Consider the following 24,050-nt stretch of genomic DNA (forward strand, 5'->3'; position numbering starts at 1 on the left):
TTGGGGAATAACCTATATGTTTATAAATGACAGAAAAAATTAAAAAAATTTAAAAAGTAGGAACTTTTCACATAGAGATTTACCAAGCAAGACCTAAATATTTACAAATAACCAAAATATATTTCAAATTACCTAATTATACCACATCTTTTTAATACCCCTCAAATCAGGATTTTTGAAGATGAAAAATTCAACACGGCCTAACACAATATATCAAACAAAACAACTTCACATTGAACAGATTTACTCTTATGTTTTTTGAGGAATGCGCAAAGTGAACGATGTATATAAAATCTAAATAATGGAGCCAAAAAGACAAGTGACACATGTTCCTTGTTACATTCCTTTGGAACTCGGAAAAAACCTTGAAGTACTCAAATGTATGGAATCTTTATGAATAAATGAAAGGAACTTCATGTTCTGTAGGAAATGTATTCTAACATATTCTAAAGATTTGAACACAATATTCTGATTATGAACTGCACATAGTTGCCTCCAGAGAAGGCATGGGAACTGCTTTGATGCAGGTTTTTAAAAAAACAATCAAACAAACACCTGCTAATTTGTTAATTTATTCATTAGATTGTCAGTCACTATATTTTGCCCAGGGCAACCCAAGTCAATATTGATGCACGTTAAATCCCACATAGATATGGAAACTCTGGAGACAAGTGGTATATGCTACAAGGCCTCTCATCAACCCCAAAAGTAACCATACACAAATAGAAAAATAGCTGCTGGCCCTTGTATTTGAATGTCAAAAAAATCCACACGTTTATATATGGGAGACCAGTATTAGCAGAAGCAAATCACAAATCCCTTGCCTGCATTGCAAATGGTGGCTTCTAGGATGCCCTTCCAACTTTTTTTTCAGCTGGAACACTAGGGTATTTCCTTAAAGTTATTATTATTGTTTTACTATTTGTTGGATTTAAATGCCACCCTTCATCACAAGCTATCATGGCAGTTCACAAGATAAACACCTGGGTGAAATTTAGAGCACTGACCAAAACACAGGAAGGGGGGAAATGGAGCGGGGAACACCTCACACAACGCTCTGCAGTGGCGAAGGTGCACGCTCCAAAACATTCTGGGGGCGTGCCGTGCTGCCCACAGGGGTGTGGCACACGCCCAGTAGCCGTGGCATGCCACCCACGAGGGCGTGGCCACGTCCTGGTGCCCTGCGCAACGGGGGGTGCGTGGCATGTGTACAGGGGTGCGGCCACGATGGTCCCCCCTCCCCGATGGTGCGGGGTCAGTGCACTCCCCCCTTTCCTCCGCCAGTGACTCTCTGTATCATGAAAATAAATAAAAGCATTATTTAAAAAGAATGAATGAATGAAACATGTCTGAGAAAGTCAAGTTGAAACCAGAAGGTTCCAGACAGACTTATGTAGCATTATTATTATTATTTTAAGCATTATATAGTGTGCTGTTTAGAAATGGGAAGGCTTTGTTTTGTTTTGTTTTCTACACATCTTAATTATTTGTATTAGACTACTGGGGCCAAGTATTTAGAAACACTACTTTTATCTCCTGAGTCCAAGCTTCCAGAGACACAATGGCTAATTTGTGTTGGGCTCTTGGGACCAAACTCTGAGGAGTGCATAGAAACACACACACACACACAGACACACACACACACACTATAATTTTCCACTCCATGTTAAAAGATTCGTTCTGGAGGAGTAGACAGATATGTACACTGTTACAGAAGAAAAGGAAGGGGTGGTTTCTTAAAATACAGATGAAAATGAAGTGATGAAGAAATTGCATCTGGAAATCTACTTTCTATTAATGAAAAGCGTAAGATATTTATATTTTTATGACTTTAGTGATACCTGAGTTGTTTTCAGAGGACTTTACGCAGACAATACTTCTACTGTATAGTGGATTGTGTAGAATGGGGAAACCTGCTTGTTGTGATCTCTCCTGGAACTTATTGAGACTCACATAGAATACCCAATGACCTGGTTTCCATGACATGCTAAAGCAAATTTTATCTTAGGAAGACTGCAAAAATGTTGAACCTCATGGAGAGAAGAGTACTGTAGCTTTGCTCCTCCATGATCCTTTTTACGGTCAGTTCAAGTTTCACCAAGTTTTTTTTAGCATGTCATCCAAGCCAAGACTAGTGGTTAGCCTCTCTCCTCACCAACCATGAACTTCAACCAAGAACAAACCTTCATTGCAGCTCCAAGTGAGCAAGGGGGGAGCTGAAGCACCTTGTCTTGGCTTAGCATAATGTGGCAGCAAAAAGATCTTGGGAAGAGCAACGCAGCTGTGACCCTATACATTTTACATGAATAACAATGTGGATTGTACACAGTATGCATTAAGGTTAAAAACATATAACAAAGCTAAGAACAGTTGAAACCTGTGTGATCTTAAGTAGGAAGTTCAAAAGCATTAGGCGCACAATACAGAAAACAGAAGACAGGTGAGTATGTGCCAAGTGTGTGAACTATTATCAGTGACTCTTGCCAAATTTTATATATACAGTATATAGTAGCACCTTGGAGACCAACATGAAGAATTGTGCATGCACACAAAAGCTCATACCAAGAACGAACTTAGTTGGTCTCTTAAGTGCTACTAGACAATTTATTTATTTATTTATATATTTTTACTGAGTCAGACCAACACAGCTACCTACCTGAATCTTGCCAAAGACTCACTGAGTGAATAGGGATATTAGGAATCAAGCTTTTAACATATCCATGACCCAAATTGTTATGGACATTGGAATTTAATAGAAGAAACTTGATTTTGAATTTGCATCATAAAGGCAGCAAGTTATCCCGCTATATTAAAGAGTTCCTTCAGTTTTTATACTGAATTACAATATCAAAATATGTTTTGTCAATATGGGGATTCTCTCAAGGTGCATCTACCCTCTGCATATTTCCACATACTAAGCAAGTATGCTAATGATGGCAGTGGGACTCCCGTGTTCCTCCTCTAGCAGTGGCAGCATTCGACTTCAAGAGCTTGTGAACAGCACAACCCACTAGTTTTGAAACAGTGGTAGCTTATTTTAAAATAGTTATATATAATCTATATGGAGTTGAAAGCTAAGTTCTTATTTCATAAAGATTTATTGTTTCTCCCTTTTTGTTCACTTATTTCTTTTACCTTCAACAAAACCTCTTCCAAAGTAGTAAATATTTGCTATAACAAGAGGACTTAAACCAATATATATCTTGCTGTTTTCTTCCAGAGGCAGGAAAATTTTTAGTAATGAAGGAGAGAATAAGTAATGAATCCTCTGTCTCTGAATTTCTGCTCCTGGAGTTCTCAGCAATATGAGAACAGCAGATTCTACACTTCTTTATGTTCCTGTTATTGTACCTTGCAACTGTATTTGGGAATCTTCTCATCATCTCTGCTGTAGCTTTTGACCACCACCTTCACACTCCCATGTACTTCTTTCTGATGAACTTGGCCATCCAGGACCTGGGGGCTGTTTCCGTCACCATCCCCAAATCCATCGTGAATTCTCTCATTAATACCAGAAGCATTTCTTACACTGGATGCGTTGCTCAAGTTCTTTTCTTTGTTTTCTTCTTGGCATCTGATATCTCCCTTCTTACAGCCATGGCATATGATCGCTATGTTGCCAGATCCCAAAGATACTTCCACTTGCTTGCTCAAACCTATACCTAATGGAAATTGGAGCTTTAGTAGTGAGTGTAACAGTTGCGTCTGGGTGTTTTGTCTACATTGTTGTCACTTATGTTCATATCTTTACTGCAGTTCTGAAAATCCCTTCTGTTCAGGGAAGGAAGAAGGCCTTCTCCACTTGCATACCTCACCTTGTTGTCTTCTCCTTATTTTGTTTCACCGCATGGTTTGCTTACCTTCGGCCTCCCTCTAAAACTCCGTCTGACTTGGACTTTGCACTAACTGTGATGTATAGTCTTGTACCACCCATGTCAAATCCAATAATCTACAGTATGAGGAATAAGGAGATAAAAAATGCTTTATCAAAGCTGTTGCGTTTGAGGCAATCTTCTCTGGATATACCTTCCAAGCTTGTTCAGAAAAGGTATAATTAAAGAGATTTCTTGGAACAGAGCATCATTTCAAGTGAAATCTTCCTGATAGATTCAGATATGCAAACTCAACATTTGCATTGTTTTAAATGGTCACCTTGCATTCCTTCAGCTCAACTCTATCTTTCACACTTTTCCTTGTCACATCCCATGACATGTTGATAATACATTTACATATGTATGTTGACATTTATACCCCATTGTTCACTTGCATGATTCTTAAAGTGGCCTACAGTAGGCTGAACACATCTCAGCAACCCTTAATCTTCTAAAATATGGATAGTAACAGGTCATGTTTCCTTTCAGCTCTGATACCCCGCAGAATGTAAACAGTAATTTTAACCTAGTATTTAGGTTTTCAAAGTAGTGATAGCACTTAGATGAAAATACTTTGGGGGGAGTAGGAATTCACAGAATTACTAGAATGTCACATGCACACATATCAGAATTAACATCTCAGCAAAAAGTACATGCATCTTGGAGGTAGTCAGAAACACAAACACTGTCCTGCGATAGGGATGTTTCACAATGCATGGGAAATAATGTAACCTCTTTGCAAAAATATGTTACCATCTAAAGGAAGCTCAGGAGAGACAATGCAGATTTTTGCATCACTACTGAAATAAGAACAGAAGGATCCCAGGGAGAGTTGTATCTTTTTAACACTGAGAAAATTGGTCATGCTATCCAGTTCTCATCTTTAGTGAGAGAGTCTGACACTGTGATCACTGATACGAAGTATCAGAATCTTTTTTTTAAAAAAACAACAACCCAGTCCTTCCTTTTAGAAACAAAATATAAGACTGAAGTTTCACACAAATAAACTAATAATAATAATAATAATTTATTATTATTATTTATACCCCGCCCATCTGGCCGGGTCTTCCCAGCCACTCTGGGCGGCTTCCAACAGAAGAATAAAACACAATAATCTATTAAACATTAAAAGCCTCCCTGAACAGGGCTGCCTTCAGATGTCTTCTAAAAGTCTGGTAGTTGTTTTCCTTTTTGACATCTGTTGGGAGGGCGTTCCACAGGGTAGGCACCACCACTGAGAAGGCCCTCTGCCTAGTTCCCTGCAACTTGGCTTCTCGCAACGAGGGAACCGCCAGAAGGCCCTCGGTGCTGGACCTCAGTGTCCGGGCAGAACGATGGAGGTGGAGACGCTCCTTCAGGTATACTGGACCAAGGCCATTTAGGGCTTTAAAGGTCAGCACCAACACTTTGAATTGTGCTCGGAAACGTACTGGGAACCAATGTCGATCTTTCAAGACCGGTGTTATGTGGTCTCGGCGGCCGCTCCCAGTCACCAGTCAAGCTGCCGCATTCTGGATTAGTTGCAGTTTCCGGGTCACCTTCAAAGGTAGCCCCACATAGAGTGCATTGCAGTAGTCCAAGTGGGAGATAACTAGAGCATACACCACTCTGGCTAGACAGTCTGCAGGCAGGTAGTGTCTCAGCCTGCGTACCAGATGGAGCTGATAGACAGCTGCCCTGGACACAGAATTGACCTGCGCCTCCATGGACAGCTGTGAGTCCAAGATGACTCCCAGGCTGCACACCTGGTCTTTCAGGGGCACAGTTACCCCATTCAGAACCAGGGAATCCTCAACACCTGCCCGCCTCCTGTTCCCCACGAACAGTACTTCTGTCTTGTCAGGATTCAATCTCAATCTGTTAGCCGCCATCCATCCTCCAACCGCCTCCAGGCACTCACACAGGACCTTCACTGCCTTCACTGGTTCTGATTAGAAAGAGAGGTAGAGCTGGGTATCATCCGCATACTGATGAACACCCAGCCCAAACCCCCTGATGATCTCTCCCAGCGGCTGCATGTAGATGTTAAAAAGCATGGGGGAGAGGACAGAACCCTGAGGCACCCCACAAGTGAGAGCCCAGGGGTCTGATCACTCATCCCCCACCACCACTTTCTGAACACGGCCCAGGAGGAAGGAGCGGAACCACCGTATAACAGTGCCCCCAGCTCCCAAGCCCTCTAGATGGTCCAGAAGGATGTTATGGTCGATGGTATCAAAAGCCGCTGAGAGATCCAGCAGGACTAGGAAGCAGCTCTCACCTTTGTCTCTAGCCCACCGGAGATCATCAACCAGTGCGACCAGGGCCGTTTCAGCCCCATGATGAGGCCTGAATCCTGACTGGAAGGGATCCAAATGGTCTGCTTCTTCCAGGCGTGCCTGGAGTTGTTCAACAACCACTCGCTCAATCACCTTGCCCAAGAATGGAAGATTTGAGACTGGGCGATAGTTGGCCATATTGGCCGGATCTAAAGATGGTTTTTTAAGAAGCGGTTTAATAACCGCCTCTTTCAGCGGGTCTGGGAAGGCTCCCTCATGGAGAGAAGCATTTACCAACCCGCGAAGCCCATCGCCCAGCCCTTCCTGGCTAGCTTTTATAAGCCAGGATGGGCAAGGATCAAGGAGACAGGTGGTTGGTTTCACTCGTCTAAGCAGCCTGTCCACATCCTCGGAGGTAACAAATTGAAATTGATCCCATGAAACACGACTAGACAGGGCTCCAGCACTCTCCCGCCCCGGCCCTGCTCCCACGGTGGAGTCTGCCTCCCTCTGAATCTGAGTGACTTTATCTGCAAAAAAACTTTGCAAAAGCATTACAGGAGATATTGGGGTCCCTACCAGGTCCTGATGACGAAGGTGGTTCAGATAGATTGCGAACCACCTGGAACAGTCTCCTGCTGCTGTTTTCTGCAGATGCAATAGAAACGGTGAAGAAGGTCCTCTTTGACGTCGCCATTGCCACTTGGTAGGCTCGAAGTTGAGCTCTAGCCTGTGTTCGGTCGGATTCTCAACGACTGTTTCATCGCCCTCAGCTCCGGGGAAAACCACAGGGTTGTCCCAGCTCCATGCAATCGGAGAGGGCGCTTCGGAGCCAAAGAGTCAATAGCCCTGGTTAACGCCACATTCCAGCGGGCCACCAGGGAATCGGCTGAGAGGCCATCAACATGGGATAAGACATCCCCTACCACTCTCTGAAAACCATTTGGATCCATTAAGTGGTGGGGGTGGACCATCCAAATAGGTCCCACCTCCCTGCAGAGGGGAAGGGTCGCGGAGAAGTCCAGTTGCACCAGGTAGTGATCTGACCATGGCACTTTGTTAGTTTCGCTTTTACTTAGTGTCAGATCACCACCATCCATAGAGGTAAACACCAGGTCCAAGGCATGTCCGCGGCTATGAGTTGGGCCAGACTTATTCAGGGACAGCCCCATGGAGGCCATGCTTTCCACGAAGTCCCGAGCGGCTCCTTGTAAGGTCGTGTCTGCATGGATGTTAAAATCCCCTAAGACAACCAGGCCAGGTGTCTCCAGGAGCACATCCGACATGACCTGAAGTAGCTCGGGCAGGGAATCCTTGGTGCAGCGGGGAGGTCGGTACACCAAAAGGAACCCTGTGCTGCCCCTATTGCCCAACTTCCAGAACATGCACTCAGAAAACCTGGTCTCACCAATAGGACGCCTGGTACAAACTAATGACTTCCTAAAAATCACTGCAACCCCCCTCCCCACCCAGATGGCCTGGGTTGCTGTGCATAAGAGAAACCTGGTGGACAAGCAGCGGCAAGGACAGGCGCATCTGCTTCATCCAGCCAGGTCTCTGTCACACATGCCAGGTCAAAGCCTCCATCCACAATCAGGTCGTGGATGGCAGTGGTCTTGTGGATCATTGACCTGACATTGCACAGCAGCACCTTCAGGTCATGTGGGTATCCCTTGCTGATTCCAGTAACCATCCGGTCAGGACCAGACCCGGAGGCAGGGATAGTCCTCAAACAAAGACTGTACCTGCCTCCTCGGTAATGACATGGTCTGGTCTTAGCATAACTCCTCCTCCTACCCATGATCACTGAGATCCGTTCTCCATGATCGTTTGAGATCAACAAAAAAGTTAAATATTTAGCAATATGGCTAACAGTTATATATATATATATGAAAAAGTGTGGTTGGAGGTAAAAGAAATTTGGAAATATTGAGCAAAATGAATCTTTCTCTACTAGGAAGAATTGTGGTGATAAAAATGAATGTGCTACCAAAAATGTTCTTTCTTTTCCAGACGGTTGCAATAATGATTAAGGACTATGGTCTCAAAAGATGGCAAAGAGAGATTTCCAAATTTGTCTGGGAGGGCAAAAGGCCAAGGATTAAACATAAAATACTTACATATATAAAAGAAAGAGGCTTTGCTCTCCCGGACCTAAAATTGTATTAGGAGGCCACATGTTTGGTATGGATTAGGAACTGGATAAAACTGGAAAAGGAGGAAGCTTTAGATTTAGAACGTCATGATAATAGATATGGGTGGCCATACCTTTGGTATGGGAAAGGGAAGGTGCTTAAAGGATTTTATAATCATATAATTAGGAGATCATTGATGAAAATTTGGGAAAGCTACAGGGACTTAATAGAGGGGGGGGGGGAACCACCCTGGTGGTTATCACCAATTGAAGCTTCACTGCTCAAACCACTTGGCAATAAAGGGAAAAAAATGGTCTATATATAAAGAGATACTGAGAGATCAAGAAGGCAAATGTAAATTGAAAGAATATGATGAAATATAAGGCTATGTTCAGAGTTGGTTACATTGCAGACAATTAAATGAGATGTATAAGGAAGCCAACAAAAAAGGGCTTAGCTATACAAGCTACATATTCCAAAAAGAGGTTATAGAAGAAGATGGGAAGCTGTTGAAGAAGGCTTATAGTATTTTGTTAGAGTGGGAAACAAAAGATGAAGAGGTCAAATCAGTTATGATTAAATGGGCACAAGATTTCGGACACACTATACAATTTGAAGATTGGGGAAAGTTATGGAGAGTAAATTTGAAATTCACAGATTGTTCCTTGCTGAAAGAATATTATACGAAAATGATGTACAGATGGTATATTGCACCAGTTAAAATGGTAAAAATGTACAAAACTGGATCAAACATATGTTTGAAATGTAAAGAAAAAGATGGAACTTTTTATCATATGTGGTGGGAATGTAGAGAAGTCAAAAAATATACAAACATACAAATTATGTGAAAAGGACAATTTGGAATTCAAGGAAGAATGGGAACTATTTACAAACTATTTGGAGAAACAACTTCATTGGCAGGATTTGAATAAACATGCACAATTTCTTATTAGAACAATGTAAACAATTAGGGAAATGAGATGTATAATTTTAAAACATGCAGAAACAATATGTAAAAATAAATCAGAGAAGGGAGCAGAGGGAAGTCTGGGAAGGGGGGAAGGGAGAAAATGTAGTTGTTGTAGCATTGATGAATTGCATTGGTTTAATATTGATAAATAAAATTTAAAAATAAAAAATAAAAATAAAAGTCTTCCTAAATGAAATCGGAAAAGAAAAGAAAAGAAGAAGTCTGAAGTTTCACACTGGAGAAGTAATTCCATACAGAGAATTGAGGGTCAGCTTCCACGATCCGATAGAGGCCATCCCATTTATGATAGTATGGGAATACAGAACCTTTGCTAGGAGTAAAAACTTTTCATGCTATGGGACTTATTGAAAGATGGTATACAATAAGTCAAACAAAAGACTTTTAACGAACAGGCAAGGTGAACAATGTATTTAAATGGAAAATACCATTAGACATAAAGAGCTCGTGTTTGTGCACATGAAATGTGACTTTAAGGTACCATTGCTTCTGCAGATTGCCATTTCGTATTAAATCTGCCTCCAAGGTGCACCACAAGACATGCTGGTGCCTTGTCACAGTCAGTTCCAGAGTCCCCAGGTAATGGAAAACCATTTCATACACAGTTCAAAGTACCAAAGTGTTTATTGTCTCCAGACACAAGAGAAACCTAAACACGACTATATTTACAGTTCTTCTGGACTTTGAAGTAAAGATATATATGTACAGTGATCTGCTAACACTATCACCATGCTAGCTAACATTGCTTTGTAAAGCCTACAACCTTTTCCCCTTTTTCTCACATATTCAGACCCTGACAGCAACAGGATATGCACAGCAAAACCATAATGAAAGCAAAGCTCTAGAGATTATTACCCCTTTGTCTATGTGTAGACATGTTTCCTGAACCAATGGCTCAGTAAGTCATACACTCAACCTTGTTGGTGTTGCCGTGGTAACAAAGTGCACCTGGTACCCTTATCTCAGAACACCCAGACATGGGGTATTTACACCTTAAGACAGGAGCCCAAGCACTGTGTAATTTAACCTATTGTTTATATTACACCAACAAAACAATGTATCACATTTTAAAAGCAATTGATGGCACTAAGATATATATTAAATCCTTACCTGGGATAGTACTATCACAGAACATGATGAATGACTACAGCAAGCGTGACACACTATTGTATTTTAATATTTTGTTGGAAGCCGCCCAGAGTGTCTGTGGAGGCCGAACCAGATGGGCAGCGTATAAATTATTATTATTATTATTATTATTATTATTATTATTATTATTATTATTGATATAATTCCTGAAGTAATGGCTCAGTAAGTCATACACTTGACCTCGTTGGTGTTGCCATGGTAACAAAGTGCACCTGACACCCTTATCTCAGAACATACAGACACGGGGTATTTACACTGTGTACAGGACTCAGATTGTCAAGTATTCAAATGCAACAGAAAGCATCTACTTCAGACATCATAAAAGGGAGGAAAGAATGGCAGAAGTAGGAGGAACACAGTGGGGGCGGGATAGTGAGCTAGTCCTATCTCACACCAGTATTTTAAATATTATATAGTAAATTGTTTTTAAACGGGATGGTTTATTTACATACCTTGATTATTTGTGTTAGTCCCATAGGGCAAAGTCTTTTAAAAAACACCATGGTTGTTTTGTGTGGGACTCCTGAGTCCAAGCATCCAGAAACACAATTGCTAATTTGTTTGGGGCTCTTGAGATCAAACTCCCAGGAACATAAATAGAATAATAGTAATAATTTTCCACCCAATGGTATAAGCATCGTGCTGCAAGTGTATACAAACATTTTCACTGTCTCAGAAGAAAAGGAGGGAGAGATTTAGAAAGAAAATGTTCCATGAGTAGCTAGAAGAATACAGAACATCTTAAAGTGATGAAGAAATTGCATCTGGAAATCTATTTTCTAAAAAGGAAAAGAGTAAGGTGTTTATATTTTTATAGCATTAGTGATACCTGGATAGCTTTTGGAGAGCAAAATGCAGACAATACTACTATACTATAGTCTATTGTGTAGAATGGGAAATTGTCCTTGTTCTAGGTTTCTCCAGAAACCTAATATCGACTGCACATAGAAAAACCAGAGACCTGGTTTCCATGACAAGGTAAGCCAAATTTTAGCTCAGTGAGACTGCATAAATGTGCAACCTCATGGAGAGAGGATTACAATTGCTTTGCTACTCCATGCTCCTTTGTACAGCCCTCAGAAGCTGCACCAGGTTTTGATAATCCAAACCAGGACTAATGGTTAGCCTCTCTCATACCCAAACGTGAGCTGCAACCAAGAACAAACGTTCACTTCAGCTCCTAGTGAGTGAGGAGAGAGCTTCAGCACTTCATTTGGCTTGGCTTGGCTTGGCTTGGCTGGGCTTGGTTTATCATAGTGTGGCAGCAAAAAGATCTGGGAAGCAGCAAAGCAGCTGTAAGCTTCTCTACAAGAGCTTATACATTTCTACATTCAGTTGGTACATACATATATGCACAGTGGACATTAAGATTAGAAACATACAACAAAGATTAAAACAGTTGAAACCTCTGTGATCTCAGCTAGGAAGGAGTTGCAAAGCATCGGACCCAGAATACTGAATGCATGCCTCCTGGGAAGTAGGAGCTATGTGTCTGAGCCATGTGGAGCCACTACCAGTGACTCAGTCAAAGACCTCACTGATCAAACAGGGATATTAGGAATCAAGCTGTTAAGGTATCCTGGACCCAAGTTGTGATAGCCATTGCAGTGGACATTAACAAACAAAATGTGAATTTGAGTAGCATACATGAATAAATTTCTATATTGTTTAGGTAAAGTTCTATTCCAATCATTCCCAGAATATAAAATATTTCTTAGCAGTAACTTATTTTAAGATAATGGTGTGTTATCTATGTGGAGGTGAAAGCTTAGTTTTCTTTAGATGACGATTTATTATTACACCGTTTTGTTCACTTCTTTTTTAAAAAAATCTGCACCCCACAAAACTCACATCCAAAGCAGTATTGGATAACAAATATTTGTTATCAGAAGAGGACTTAAACCTATGCTTGTCTTCCTGTTTTCTTCTAGAAGCAGCAATCATTTTAATGATGGATGCAAAGATAGGCAATGAATCCTCTGTCTCTGAATTTCTACTCCTGGAGTTTTCAGCTGTACGGGAACTGCAGATTCTACACTTCTCTCTGTTCCTGTTATTGTACCTGGCAATTGTATTTGGGAATCTTCTCATCATCTCTGCCATAGCTTTTGACCACCACCTTCACACTCCCATGTGCTTCTTTCTGATGAACTTGGCCATACAGGACCTAGGGGCTGTTTCAGTCACCATCCCCAAATCCATGGCCAATTCTCTCATGAATATCAGACACATATCTTATGCTGGATGTGTTGCTCAAGTGCTTTCATTCTTTTTCTTTTTATCATCTGATGTCGCCCTTCTTACAGTCATGGCATATGATCGCTATGTTGCCATTTGCAATCCCTTACAATATGAAATGGTGATGAACAGGGCAGCCTGCAAACAAATGGTTGCTGGTGTGTGGGTTGCTGGAATTTTCAATGCAGTCATGCACACGAGTGCAACTCTTGCAACCCCTTTCTGCTCAAACATTGTCAATCAGTTTTTCTGTGAGGTCCCACAGTTACTTACACTTGCTTGCTCAAACTTCTACCTAACCGAAATCGGTGCTATATTGGTGAGTATAATATTTGCTTCTGGGTGTTTTGTCTTCATCGTTGTCACTTATGTACACATCTTTACTGTGGTTTTGAACGTTCCATCTGTTCAGGGAAGAAAAAAGGCCTTCTCCACTTGCATACCTCACCTTGTTGTCTTCTCCCTATTTTGTTTCACAGGTTGTTTTGCTTACCTAAGGCCTCCTTCAAAAACTCCATCTGATGGTGACTTTGCAATAACTGTGATGTATACCATTGTACCACCCATGTTCAATCCAATAATTTACAGCATGAGAAATAAGGAGATTAAAAGTGCTGTATCAAAGCTCTTGGGTGTGAAGCACTCTTCTATGAATATCTTTTCCAGGCTTTTCCTGAAAAGGTTCCATTTCTCTCTGTAGGTATAAGCCACGGGTGTCAAACACAAGGCCCGGGGGCCAAATCCGGCCCGCCAGACCTCGTCATGTGGCCCGCCGAGCGCCCCAGCCAGCAGGACCCAGCAGCGGGACCTTGCTGCTGAAGCGCCGCTGCCGACAAAGCGCCGACAAACAGCTGGGGCCAGGGGGGTAGAAAGGCGGCCGGAGCAGCGCTGCGTGGAGCGCCCCAAGCCACAGCAGGAGAAGGAGGAGGCAGCTTGCCGGGTCAGCGCCCGGCAGCGCTGTGCAGAGAGTCCCGAGCCTCTGGGACGCAGCAGTGCTCTGTAGCACTTTGAATCCTCCTCCTCCTGCCACGGCTCGGCGCCTGGAAATGGTTGCTGCTGCTGCTGCTGCTGCTGAAGCACAGACAGAGCACCCAGCAGCGCCGCATGGAGGAGGAGGAGGATTCAAAGTGCTACAGTGCACTGCTGCGTCCCAGAGGCTCGGGACTCTCCACACGGCGCTGCCGGGCACCGACCTGGCAAGCCGCTGCCTCCTCCTCCTCTTGCCTCACCTCCTCCTCCTCCTGAACGTGAGCTCAGCAGCGGCTCAGCCTCATGAACGTGCAACTCTGAGGCTTCATGCACTTCTCCTAAAACGGACACCCGCTGCCTCACGCTGCACGGGAAATGCTTTTTGCCCCTGGGTCCCTTCGCGCTCTTTTCTGGCGCTGAATCAAGGCAGCGACCCCCCCCCTTCCCTTTCTTTCTTCCTCTCTCTCGTTCTTATTCTTTCTTTCCCTCTCCTTCCTTCCTTCTTTATCTCTGTCTTCTCTCCCTCTTTCTTTTTCTTTCCTTCTTTATTCCTTCTTTCCTACTCTTCTTTCTCTCACCTCTTTCCTTCCTCTCTCCCTCCTGCTCCCTCTTTTCTTTCTTTCTTTCTTTCTTTCTTTCTTTCTTTCTTTCTTTCTTTCTTTCTTCTTTACTTCCTTCCTTTCTTCCTTCCGTCCTTCCCATCTTTCTTCCTCTCCCTCATTCTTATTCTTTCTTTCCCTCTACTTCCTTCCTTCTTTCTCCCTTTCCGTCTTCTCTCCCTCTTTCTTTTTCTTTCCTTCTTTATTCCCTTCCTTATTTCCTACTCTTCTTTCTCTCCCCTCTTTCCTTCCTTCCTCTCTCCCTCCCACTCCCTCTTTCCTTCCTTCCTTCCTTCCTTCCTTCCTTCCTCCCCTCCCCTCCCCTCCCTCTCCCTCTCCTCAGAAACATAGGATGCTGCTTTATACTTCTGGCCCTTAAACCCTGGAACCAGGAGAGCAGCTCCAGTGAGTCAACCTAAGCCAGTCCCTTTGGTGAAGGGTGGTGGCTCACTGGCAGAACATCTGTCCTGCATGCAGAAGGACCCCAGCATCTCCAGGTACCAGTAGCTCTGCAAAGCTCCTGCATGAAACCCTAGCGAGCCTCCACCACCCAGTGCAGTTACCAAAAATCATTTTTCAATAAATTGTACAATAATTGTACATTTGAATATCTACTTGCCATTATTCTGACTATGTTTCTGCTTTCAGAGCTAGTTATTACTTACATTATTACAAAAAACAGTAATAATTGAATGCAGTGACAATAATTTATGATAATAAAGAGTGGACACATAGTCCTACAGATACAACCGGCCCTTTGAGGGTGACCAAACTGCTGATGCGGCCCCCGATGAATTTGAGTTTGACACCCCTGATATACAGTATATATCCTTTAAAATTGTGATATATCGTCTTGTAGGTGTACAGTGTTACCTTGGTTTAAGTACACAATTGGTTCCGGAAGTTTGTACTTAACCTGAAGTGTACTTAACCTGAAGTGAACTTTCCCATTGAAAGTAATGGAAAGTGGATAAATCCGTTCCAGATGGGACCACGGAGTCCTCAATCTGAAGCATACTTAACCCGAAGTATGAGAGTAATTGGTTACGGAAGTCCGTACTTAACCTGAATTGTACTTAACCTGAAGCAAACTTTCCCATTGAAAGTAATGGAAAGTGGATTAATCCGTTCCAGATGGGTCCGCGGAGTACTTAAACTGAACGTACTCAAACCGAAACGTACTTAAACCAAGGTATGACTGTAATATGAACAAAAGGTAAAATTACACAGTGCTTGGGCTCCTGTCTTAAGGTTTAAATACCCCATGTCTGGATGTTCTGAGATAAGGGTGCCAGGTGCCCTTTGTTACCCTGGCAACAGAAATCACTTACTGAACCATTACTTCAGAAATTATATCTATAATATAATTACCGTTTCTAAACAGCACACTATATAATATTTGAAATAATAATACTGCTACATAAGTCTGTCTGGAACCTTCTGGTTTCAACTGGACTTTCTCAGACTCTTTTCTTTCTTTCTATTTAAAATATTATTTTTATTTATTTTCATGGTACAGAGAGTTGTGTGAGGTATGACTGGCTCAGTGTTCCCTGCTCCATTCCCTCCCTTCTGCTGTGTTTTGGTCAATGCTCTAAATTTCACCTAGGTGTTTATCATGTGAACGGCCATGAGAGCGTGTGATGAAGGGTGGTATTTAAATCCAACAAATAGTAAAATGAAAATAATAACTTTAAGGAAATATCATAGTGTTCAACCTGAAAAAAAAGTTGGAAGGGTATCCTTGAAGCCAGCATTTGCAATGTACACAAGGGATTTGTGATCTGCTTCTGCTAATATTGGTCTCCCATATATAAATGTGTGGACTTTTTTGACATTCAAATACAAGGGCCAGCACCTCTTTTTCTATTTGTGCATGGTTGCTTTTGGGGTCGGTGAGAGGCCTTGTAGTACATACTACCTGTCTTCAGATTGTCCATATTTTTGTGGGATTTAATGTGTATCAATGCTGACTTGGGTTGCCCTTGGCAAAATATAGTGACTGACAATCTAATAAATAAATTAACAATTTAACAATATGTTTTTTTTTTAAAAAAATATCCCTACATCAAAGCAGTTCCTATGCCTTCTCTGAGGCAACTATGGGCAGTTCATAATCATACTAACTATTGTGTTCAAATCTTTTTACTATGTTAGCATACCATGTCTACAGAGCATGAAGTTCTTTTCATTTATTCATAAAGATTCATAAAGATTCCATACATTTGAGTACTTCTAGAAGCATTGCAAGGAACATGTGCCACTGGTCTTTTTGGCTATATTATTTTATATACATCGTTCACTTTGCCCATTCCTCAAAATACATAAGGGTACCTCTGTTCAATGTGAAGGTATTTTATTCGGCATATCGCCTGTCATCTTTAAATGAATTCCACAGTATAGCAAGTTTTTGCTCTAAGCAACTGTTCTATATTCACATACACTTTCACAAATACGATGAACTCTATCAGTTCTGGGATGTTGACCTCCATTCCCCTTTATGGAATTACTTCCCCTGTGTGAAACTCCAGTCTTATGTTTTCCAAAAGGATGTAGTTTTTTAAAAAAGGTTTTGTGAAATTATGTCAGTGGCCACTGTGTCAGACTCACCACTTAGGATGGGAGGTGGTTGACATGACCAATTTCCTGGGTTTCTAAATGATACAACACTCCCTAGTAAAAATCACTGGGGAAATGTGTTTTAACTCCTTGTCAGTAAAAAAACAACAACAACAACCAGGTGTTCTGCTTATGAGAAGCATGCCCTGGGTCCAGCTATCTCCCACCAAAGGCTCAAAATAATGAGGAAGCACTTCGGGAAGAAAGGTAGAATTTTATATATTTACATTCGTTGAGGATTCAAACTTAATAGTCACTCTCTTAAGGCACAACAGTTCATTTTAGAAAAGTTACTTATGCGGGTCACAATAGTTTCAGGCAAAAACTCTTTACAGAGAACGTTTAAGCCCCAGTCAGCACTCTTGTTTAAAACTAGTCTCAGGACAGACTATTTCCAACTAAATTGGACATTTGTGTCACTGCCTAGCAAGAATCTCACAGCCCCTTCTAAAGTTTTCCCCTTAGCTTCAGCTAAGCAGATTGGGTTGCCCTCTAAAGCAGGTGGCAATGTGGGTTAAACTACAGAGCCTAGAGCTTGCTGATCAGAAGGTCAGTTGTTCAAATCCCCACGACGGGGTGAGCCCCCGTTGCTCAGTCTCAGCTCCTGCCAAACTAGCAGTTTGAAAGCACATCAAAGTGCAAGTAGATAAATAGGTACCGCTACAGCAGGAAGGTAAACAGTGTTTCCATGTGCTGCTCTGGTTCGCCAGAAGCGGCTTTGTCATGCTGGCCACATGACCTGGAAGCTGTGCGCCGGCTCCCTTGGCCAATAACGTGCGATGAGTGCCACAACCCCAGAGTCGGTCACGACTGGACCTAATGGTGAGAGGTCCCTTTACCTTGTACCTTTACCTAAAGCTAATGCCTAAATCTAATCAGAACAGGTCCTTCTCACCCCAGGTTCCTAAACATGGGCTCATCCACACTTTTGCTTCTTCCACAGGTAGAAAGCAAGAATGTGAGTGGTCTTCTGCTTTCACTGCTCCATTTCCCAGGAACACCCACTCTTTAGCTTCAAATAGAAAGAAGTGACAATACACTGAAATGCTGATTGCCTGATGAAAGCAGTGGGACAAGAGAAAGTGTAGGCATGCACTAAATGACAAACAGTCCCTCTCTAAATGTATGATTTACAAGCCGTGTGATCAGAGATGCAAAATTATTAATAGTACATCTAAGGTGAAGGAACACAAGATGTCATTGTGACACCCTGCAGATTTTGAGTCTGCATATCAAAATTTATCTAGAAGCTAGAACTGGTTGCGATATCTCCGTAGATCGCTATGCTTATACCAGGGGTGTCAAACTCAAATTCATCGGGGGCCGCATCAGCAGTTTGGTCACCCTCAAAGGGCCGGTTGTATCTGTAGGACTATGTGTCCACTCTTTATTATCATAAATTATTGTCACTGCATTCAATTATTACTGTTTTTTGTAATAATGTAAGTAATAACTAGCTCTGAAAGCAGAAACATAGTCAGAATAATGGCAAGTAGATATTCAAATGTACAATTATTGTACAATTTATTGAAAAATGATTTTTGGTAACTGCACTGGGTGGTGGAGGCTCGCTAGGGTTTCATGCAGGAGCTTTGCAGAGCTACTGGTACCTGGAGATGCTGGGGTCCTTCTGCATGCAGGACAGATGTTCTGCCAGTGAGCCACCACCCTTCACCAAAGGGACTGGCTTAGGTTGACTCACTGGAGCTGCTCTCCTGGTTCCAGGGTTTAAGGGCCAGAAGTATAAAGCAGCATCCTATGTTTCTGAGGAGAGGGAGAGGGAGGGGAGGGGAGGGGAGGGGAGGAAGGAAGGAAGGAAGGAAGGAAGGAAGGAAGGAAGGAAGGAAGGAAGGAAAGAGGGAGTGGGAGGGAGAGAGGAAGGAAGGAAAGAGGGGAGAGAAAGAAGAGTAGGAAATAAGGAAGGGAATAAAGAAGGAAAGAAAAAGAAAGAGGGAGAGAAGACGGAAAGGGAGAAAGAAGGAAGGAAGTAGAGGGAAAGAAAGAATAAGAATGAGGGAGAGGAAGAAAGATGGGAAGGACGGAAGGAAGAAAGGAAGGAAGTAAAGAAGAAAGAAAGAAAGAAAGAAAGAAAGAAAGAAAGAAAGAAAGAAAGAAAAGAGGGAGCAGGAGGGAGAGAGGAAGGAAAGAGGTGAGAGAAAGAAGAGTAGGAAAGAAGGAATAAAGAAGGAAAGAAAAAGAAAGAGGGAGAGAAGACAGAGATAAAGAAGGAAGGAAGGAGAGGGAAAGAAAGAATAAGAACGAGAGAGAGGAAGAAAGAAAGGGAAGGGGGGGTCGCTGCCTTGATTCAGCGCCAGAAAAGAGCGCGAAGGGACCCAGGGGCAAAAAGCATTTCCCGTGCAGCGTGAGGCAGCGGGTGTCCGTTTTAGGAGAAGTGCATGAAGCCTCAGAGTTGCACGTTCATGAGGCTGAGCCGCTGCTGAGCTCACGTTCAGGAGGAGGAGGAGGTGAGGCAAGAGGAGGAGGAGGCAGCGGCTTGCCAGGTCGGTGCCCGGCAGCGCCGTGTGGAGAGTCCCGAGCCTCTGGGACGCAGCAGTGCACTGTAGCACTTTGAATCCTCCTCCTCCTCCATGCGGCGCTGCTGGGTGCTCTGTCTGTGCTTCAGCAGCAGCAGCAGCAGCAGCAACCATTTCCAGGCGCCGAGCCGTGGCAGGAGGAGGAGGATTCAAAGTGCTACAGAGCACTGCTGCGTCCCAGAGGCTCGGGACTCTCTGCACAGCGCTGCCGGGCGCTGACCCGGCAAGCTGCCTCCTCCTTCTCCTGCTGTGGCTTGGGGCGCTCCACGCAGCGCTGCTCCGGCCGCCTTTCTACCCCCCTGGCCCCAGCTGTTTGTCGGCGCTTTGTCGGCAGCGGCGCTTCAGCAGCAAGGTCCCGCTGCTGGGTCCTGCTGGCTGGGGCGCTCGGCGGGCCACATGACGAGGTCTGGCGGGCCGAATTTGGCCCCCGGGCCTTGTGTTTGACACCCGTGCTGTATATTAAATCCTTACTTGGGGTAGTACTATCACAGAACGTGATTAATGACTACAGAATTTTTTTGAAAATGATCAGGTCACAAATAGAAAAAGAGGTGCTGAATATAAAACAATTCACATTTTCTATATGTGAGACCAATAGTAGCAGAACAGATCACAAACTCTTAGTCACCATTGCAAGCAAGGGCCTCAAGAATACTCCAGATATCCCCCCCACCCCCCCGGCCCAAGTAAAATCTATCATATTTCGTTAGAGTTTCCACCTGGTTGAAATTTAGTGGTAGCTCATGCATTGCCCAGAGCTTTTAGCACAGTGGAGATAAGCAGTGAGACTGACTGTGAGGTGGTATGTGGCAAATGATAGTTTAAAAATGGCCAGTCTCTACAAGTGCATGGACTGAACTGAGATAGGGCAAAAGAATACTCTTCAGATGGTTATATGGGCCATCTCTACAGGTGAGTCAGCCCACAGAATGTCAAATCCATACACTGATCCTACAGTTAAGACTCATGGTAACTGACGGGGTAATATTTAAAGGAGAAATTCTAGACCCCAATAGCTTCAGACTAGTGCAGTGGTGTGCGGTCATTGGACTAAGGGGACTAGGCTAGTCCTCTAAATGTTCCCCTGGTGCCTCCTTCCCAAAGCCCAGGAAGCTTCTGCCAAGCTTAGGGAAGGAGGTACGAGGCTCCAATGGGTCCAACATCTATCCTGCCATCTTCCCAAAGCCCATCTGGCTTTTGGAAGGAGACAGGAGGGCTCCAGCAGCTTGGCAGAGCCCTACTACCACCTTCACATTGTGACCTAAGCTTCTGCCCAGCTGAGGGATGGAGGTGCAATGCTCACATGCCTGACATCAGGACATCACAACATCACACACATGATATTGACCCCTCCCAATGCCCTTTGGAAGTTAGTGCCTCTGGCCCTAGCTCTTCCCCTATGAGAAATTTCACCGCATGCCACTGGAATAGTAGGCTCGATGAAAGCAAATTAAAAATTATAAAGGATTTGCTGAAAAATGCCTTTGACTCCAAACAAATGTTTATTTGGCATCACAAAATGACTGGACCATGTAACTAGAAAAAGGAAAATCCCCTGCTAAGCTCTTCTTCAATAGAAAACTCAGGACCAGACTACAATGTGCAGAATACCTGAAATGTGACTTAACACAAGGCATTCAGTCTCAGATACAAAAGAAATGGAGACAAAAAATGTATGATGTCATAGAGTTATAAGCACAAATCCCATTACAACCAAAGGTGACCGTCAAAATGCATGATGGTATCATATGGACACATAGGTTCTCTTAACAAAACAGTAACTTCCAGATCATATCAAATACAGGACTCAGTTTGTCAAGTATTCCAATGCAACAGAAAGGATCTACTTCAGATATCATAAAAGGGAGGAAAGAATGGCAGAAGTAGGAGGAACACAGTGATGGTGGGATAGTGAGCTAGTCATATCTCACACCAGTATTTTAAATATTATATAGTAAGTTGTTTTGAAACAGGATGGTTTATTTACATACCTTGATTATTTGTGTTAGACCCATAGGGCAAAGTCTTTAAAAAACCACCATGGTTGTTTTGTGTTGGACTCCTGAGTCCAAGCTTCCAGGAACACAATTGCTAATTTGTTTGGGGCTCTTGAGAGCAAACTCCCAGGAACATAAATAGAATGATAATAATAATTTCCCACCCAATGGTAAAAGCATCGTTCTGCAAGTGTATACAAACATTTTCACTGTCTCAGAAGAAAAGGAGGGAGAGATTTAGAAAGAAAATGTTCCATGAGTGGTTAGAAGAATACAGAACATCTTAAAGTGATGAAGAAATTGCATCTGGAAATCTATTTTCTATAAAGGAAAAGAGTAAGGTGTTTATATTTTTTTATAGCATTAGTGATACCTGGATAGCTTTTGGAGAGCAAAATGCAGACAATACTACTATATTATAGTCTATTGTGTAGAATGGGAAATTATCCTTGTTCTAGGTATCTCCAGAGGATTACAATTGCTTTGCTACTCCATGCTTTTTTGTACAGCCCTCAGAAGCTGCACCAGGTTTTGATAATCCAAACCAGGCCAGGACTAATGGTTAGCCTCTCTCATACCCAAACCTGAGCTGCAACCAAGAACAAAACTTCACTTCAGCTCCTAATGAGTGAGGAGAGGGCTTCAGCACTTCATTCGGTTTGGCTTGGCTTGGTTTATCATAGTGTGGCAGCAAAAAGATCTGGGAATCAGCAAAGCAGCTGTAAGCTTCTTTACAAGAGCTTATACATTTCTACATTCAGTTGGTACATACATATATGCACAGTGGACATTAAGATTAGAAACATACAACAAGAATTAAAACAGTGGAAACCTCTGTGCTCTCAGCTAGGAAGGAGTTGCAAAGCATCGGACCCAGAATACTGAATGCATGCCTCCTGGGAAGTAGGAGCTATGTGTCTGAGCCATGTGGAGCCACTACCAGTGACTCAGTCAAAGACCTCACTGATCAAACGGGGATACTGTATTAGGAATCAAGCTGTTAAGGTATCCTGGACCCAAGTTGTGATGGCCATTGCACTGGACATTAACAAACAAAAAGTGAATTTGAGTAGCATATATGAATAAAGTTCTATATTGTTTGGGTAAAGTTCTACACCAATCATTCCCAGAATATAAAATATTACTTAGCAGTAACTTATTTTAAGATAATGGTGTGTTATCTATGTGGAGGTGAAAGCTAAGTTTTCCTTTAGATGAAGATTTATTATTACACTATTTTGTTCACTTCTTTTTTAAAAAATATGCATCCCACAAAAATCACATCCAAAGCAGTATTGGATAACAAATATTTGTTATCAGAAGAGGACTTAAACATATGCTTATCTTCCTGTTTTCTTCTAGTGATGAATGCAAATATTGTCAATGAATCCTCTGTCTCTGAATTTCTACTCCTGGAGTTTTCAGCTGTACGGGAGCTGCAGATTCTACACTTCTCTCTGTTCCTGGTATTGTACCTGGCAATTGTATTTGGGAATCTTCTCATCATCTCTGCTGTAGCCTTTGACCACCACCTTCACACACCCATGTACTTCTTTCTGATGAACCTGGCCATACAGGACATAGGGGCTGTTTCAGTCACCATCCCCAAATCCATGGCCAATTCTCTCATGAATATCAGACACATATCTTATGCTGGATGTGTTGCTCAAGTGCTTTCATTCTTTTTCTTTTTATCATCTGATGTCGCCCTTCTTACAGTCATGGCATATGATCGCTATGTTGCCATTTGCAATCCCTTACAATATGAAATGGTGATGAACAGGGCAGCCTGCAAACAAATGGTTGCTGGCGTGTGGTTCACTGGCCTTCTGTATGCAATCATGCACACGAGTGCAACTTTTGCCACCCCTTTCTGCTCAAACATTGTCAACCAGTTTTTCTGTGAGATCCCACAGTTACTTACACTTGCTTGCTCAAACTTCTACCTAACGGAAATTGGAGCTATAGTGGTGAGTATAATACTTGTTTCTGGGTGTTTTGTCTTCATCGTTGTCACTTATGTACACATCTTTACTGTGGTTTTGAACGTTCCATCTCTTCAGGGAAGGAAAAAGGCCTTCTCCACTTGCATACCTCACCTTGTTGTCTTCTCCCTATTTTGTTTCACAGGTTGTTTTGCTTACCTAAGGCCTCCTTCAAAAACTCCATCTGATGGTGACTTTGCAATAACTGTGATGTATACCATTGTACCACCCATGTTCAATCCAATAATTTACAGCATGAGAAATAAGGAGATTAAAAGTGCTGTATCAAAGCTCTTGGGTGTGAAGCACTCTTCTATGAATATCTTTTCTAGGCTTTTCCTGAAAAGGTTCCATTTCTCTCTGTAGGTATAAGTATAGCGATCTACGGAGATATCGCAACCAGTTCCAGCTTCTAGATAAATTTTGATATGCAGACTCAAAATCTGCCGGGTGTCACAATGACATCTTCTGTTCCTTCACCTTCAATGTACTATTAATAATTTTGCATGTCTGATCATACGGCTTGTAAATCATACATTTAGAGAGGGACTGTTTGTCATTTAGTGCATGCCTACACTTTCTCTAGTCCCACTGCTTTCATCAGGCAATCAGCTTTTCTGTGGATTGTCATTTCTTTGTATTTGAAACTAAAGAGTGGGTTTTCCTGGGAAATGGAGCAGTGAAAGAAGACCACTCACATCATTGGT

The 24,050-nt window shown here is 42.6% G+C and overlaps 2 protein-coding genes across 2 annotated transcripts; both read left to right on the forward strand.

The window, feature by feature from the left end:
- Window positions 1-8,690: 8,690 nt before the first annotated feature.
- LOC132592926 (olfactory receptor 14A16-like) lies at window positions 8,691-13,340 on the forward strand. The gene is made up of 2 exons (XM_060281167.1): window positions 8,691-8,790; window positions 12,292-13,340. The coding sequence occupies exons 1-2, from the start codon at window positions 8,691-8,693 to the stop codon at window positions 13,338-13,340; spliced, it is 1,149 nt and encodes a 382-aa protein (XP_060137150.1).
- A 9,382-nt stretch (window positions 13,341-22,722) lies between these two features.
- LOC118078021 (olfactory receptor 14A16-like) lies at window positions 22,723-23,709 on the forward strand. The gene has a single exon (XM_035101738.2). The coding sequence runs from the start codon at window positions 22,723-22,725 to the stop codon at window positions 23,707-23,709; it is 987 nt and encodes a 328-aa protein (XP_034957629.2).
- The last annotated feature ends 341 nt before the right edge of the window (window positions 23,710-24,050 follow it).

The sequence above is a fragment of the Zootoca vivipara genome, chromosome 13 (assembly GCF_963506605.1).
Source record: "Zootoca vivipara chromosome 13, rZooViv1.1, whole genome shotgun sequence".
Lineage (NCBI taxonomy): Eukaryota > Metazoa > Chordata > Lepidosauria > Squamata > Lacertidae > Zootoca > Zootoca vivipara.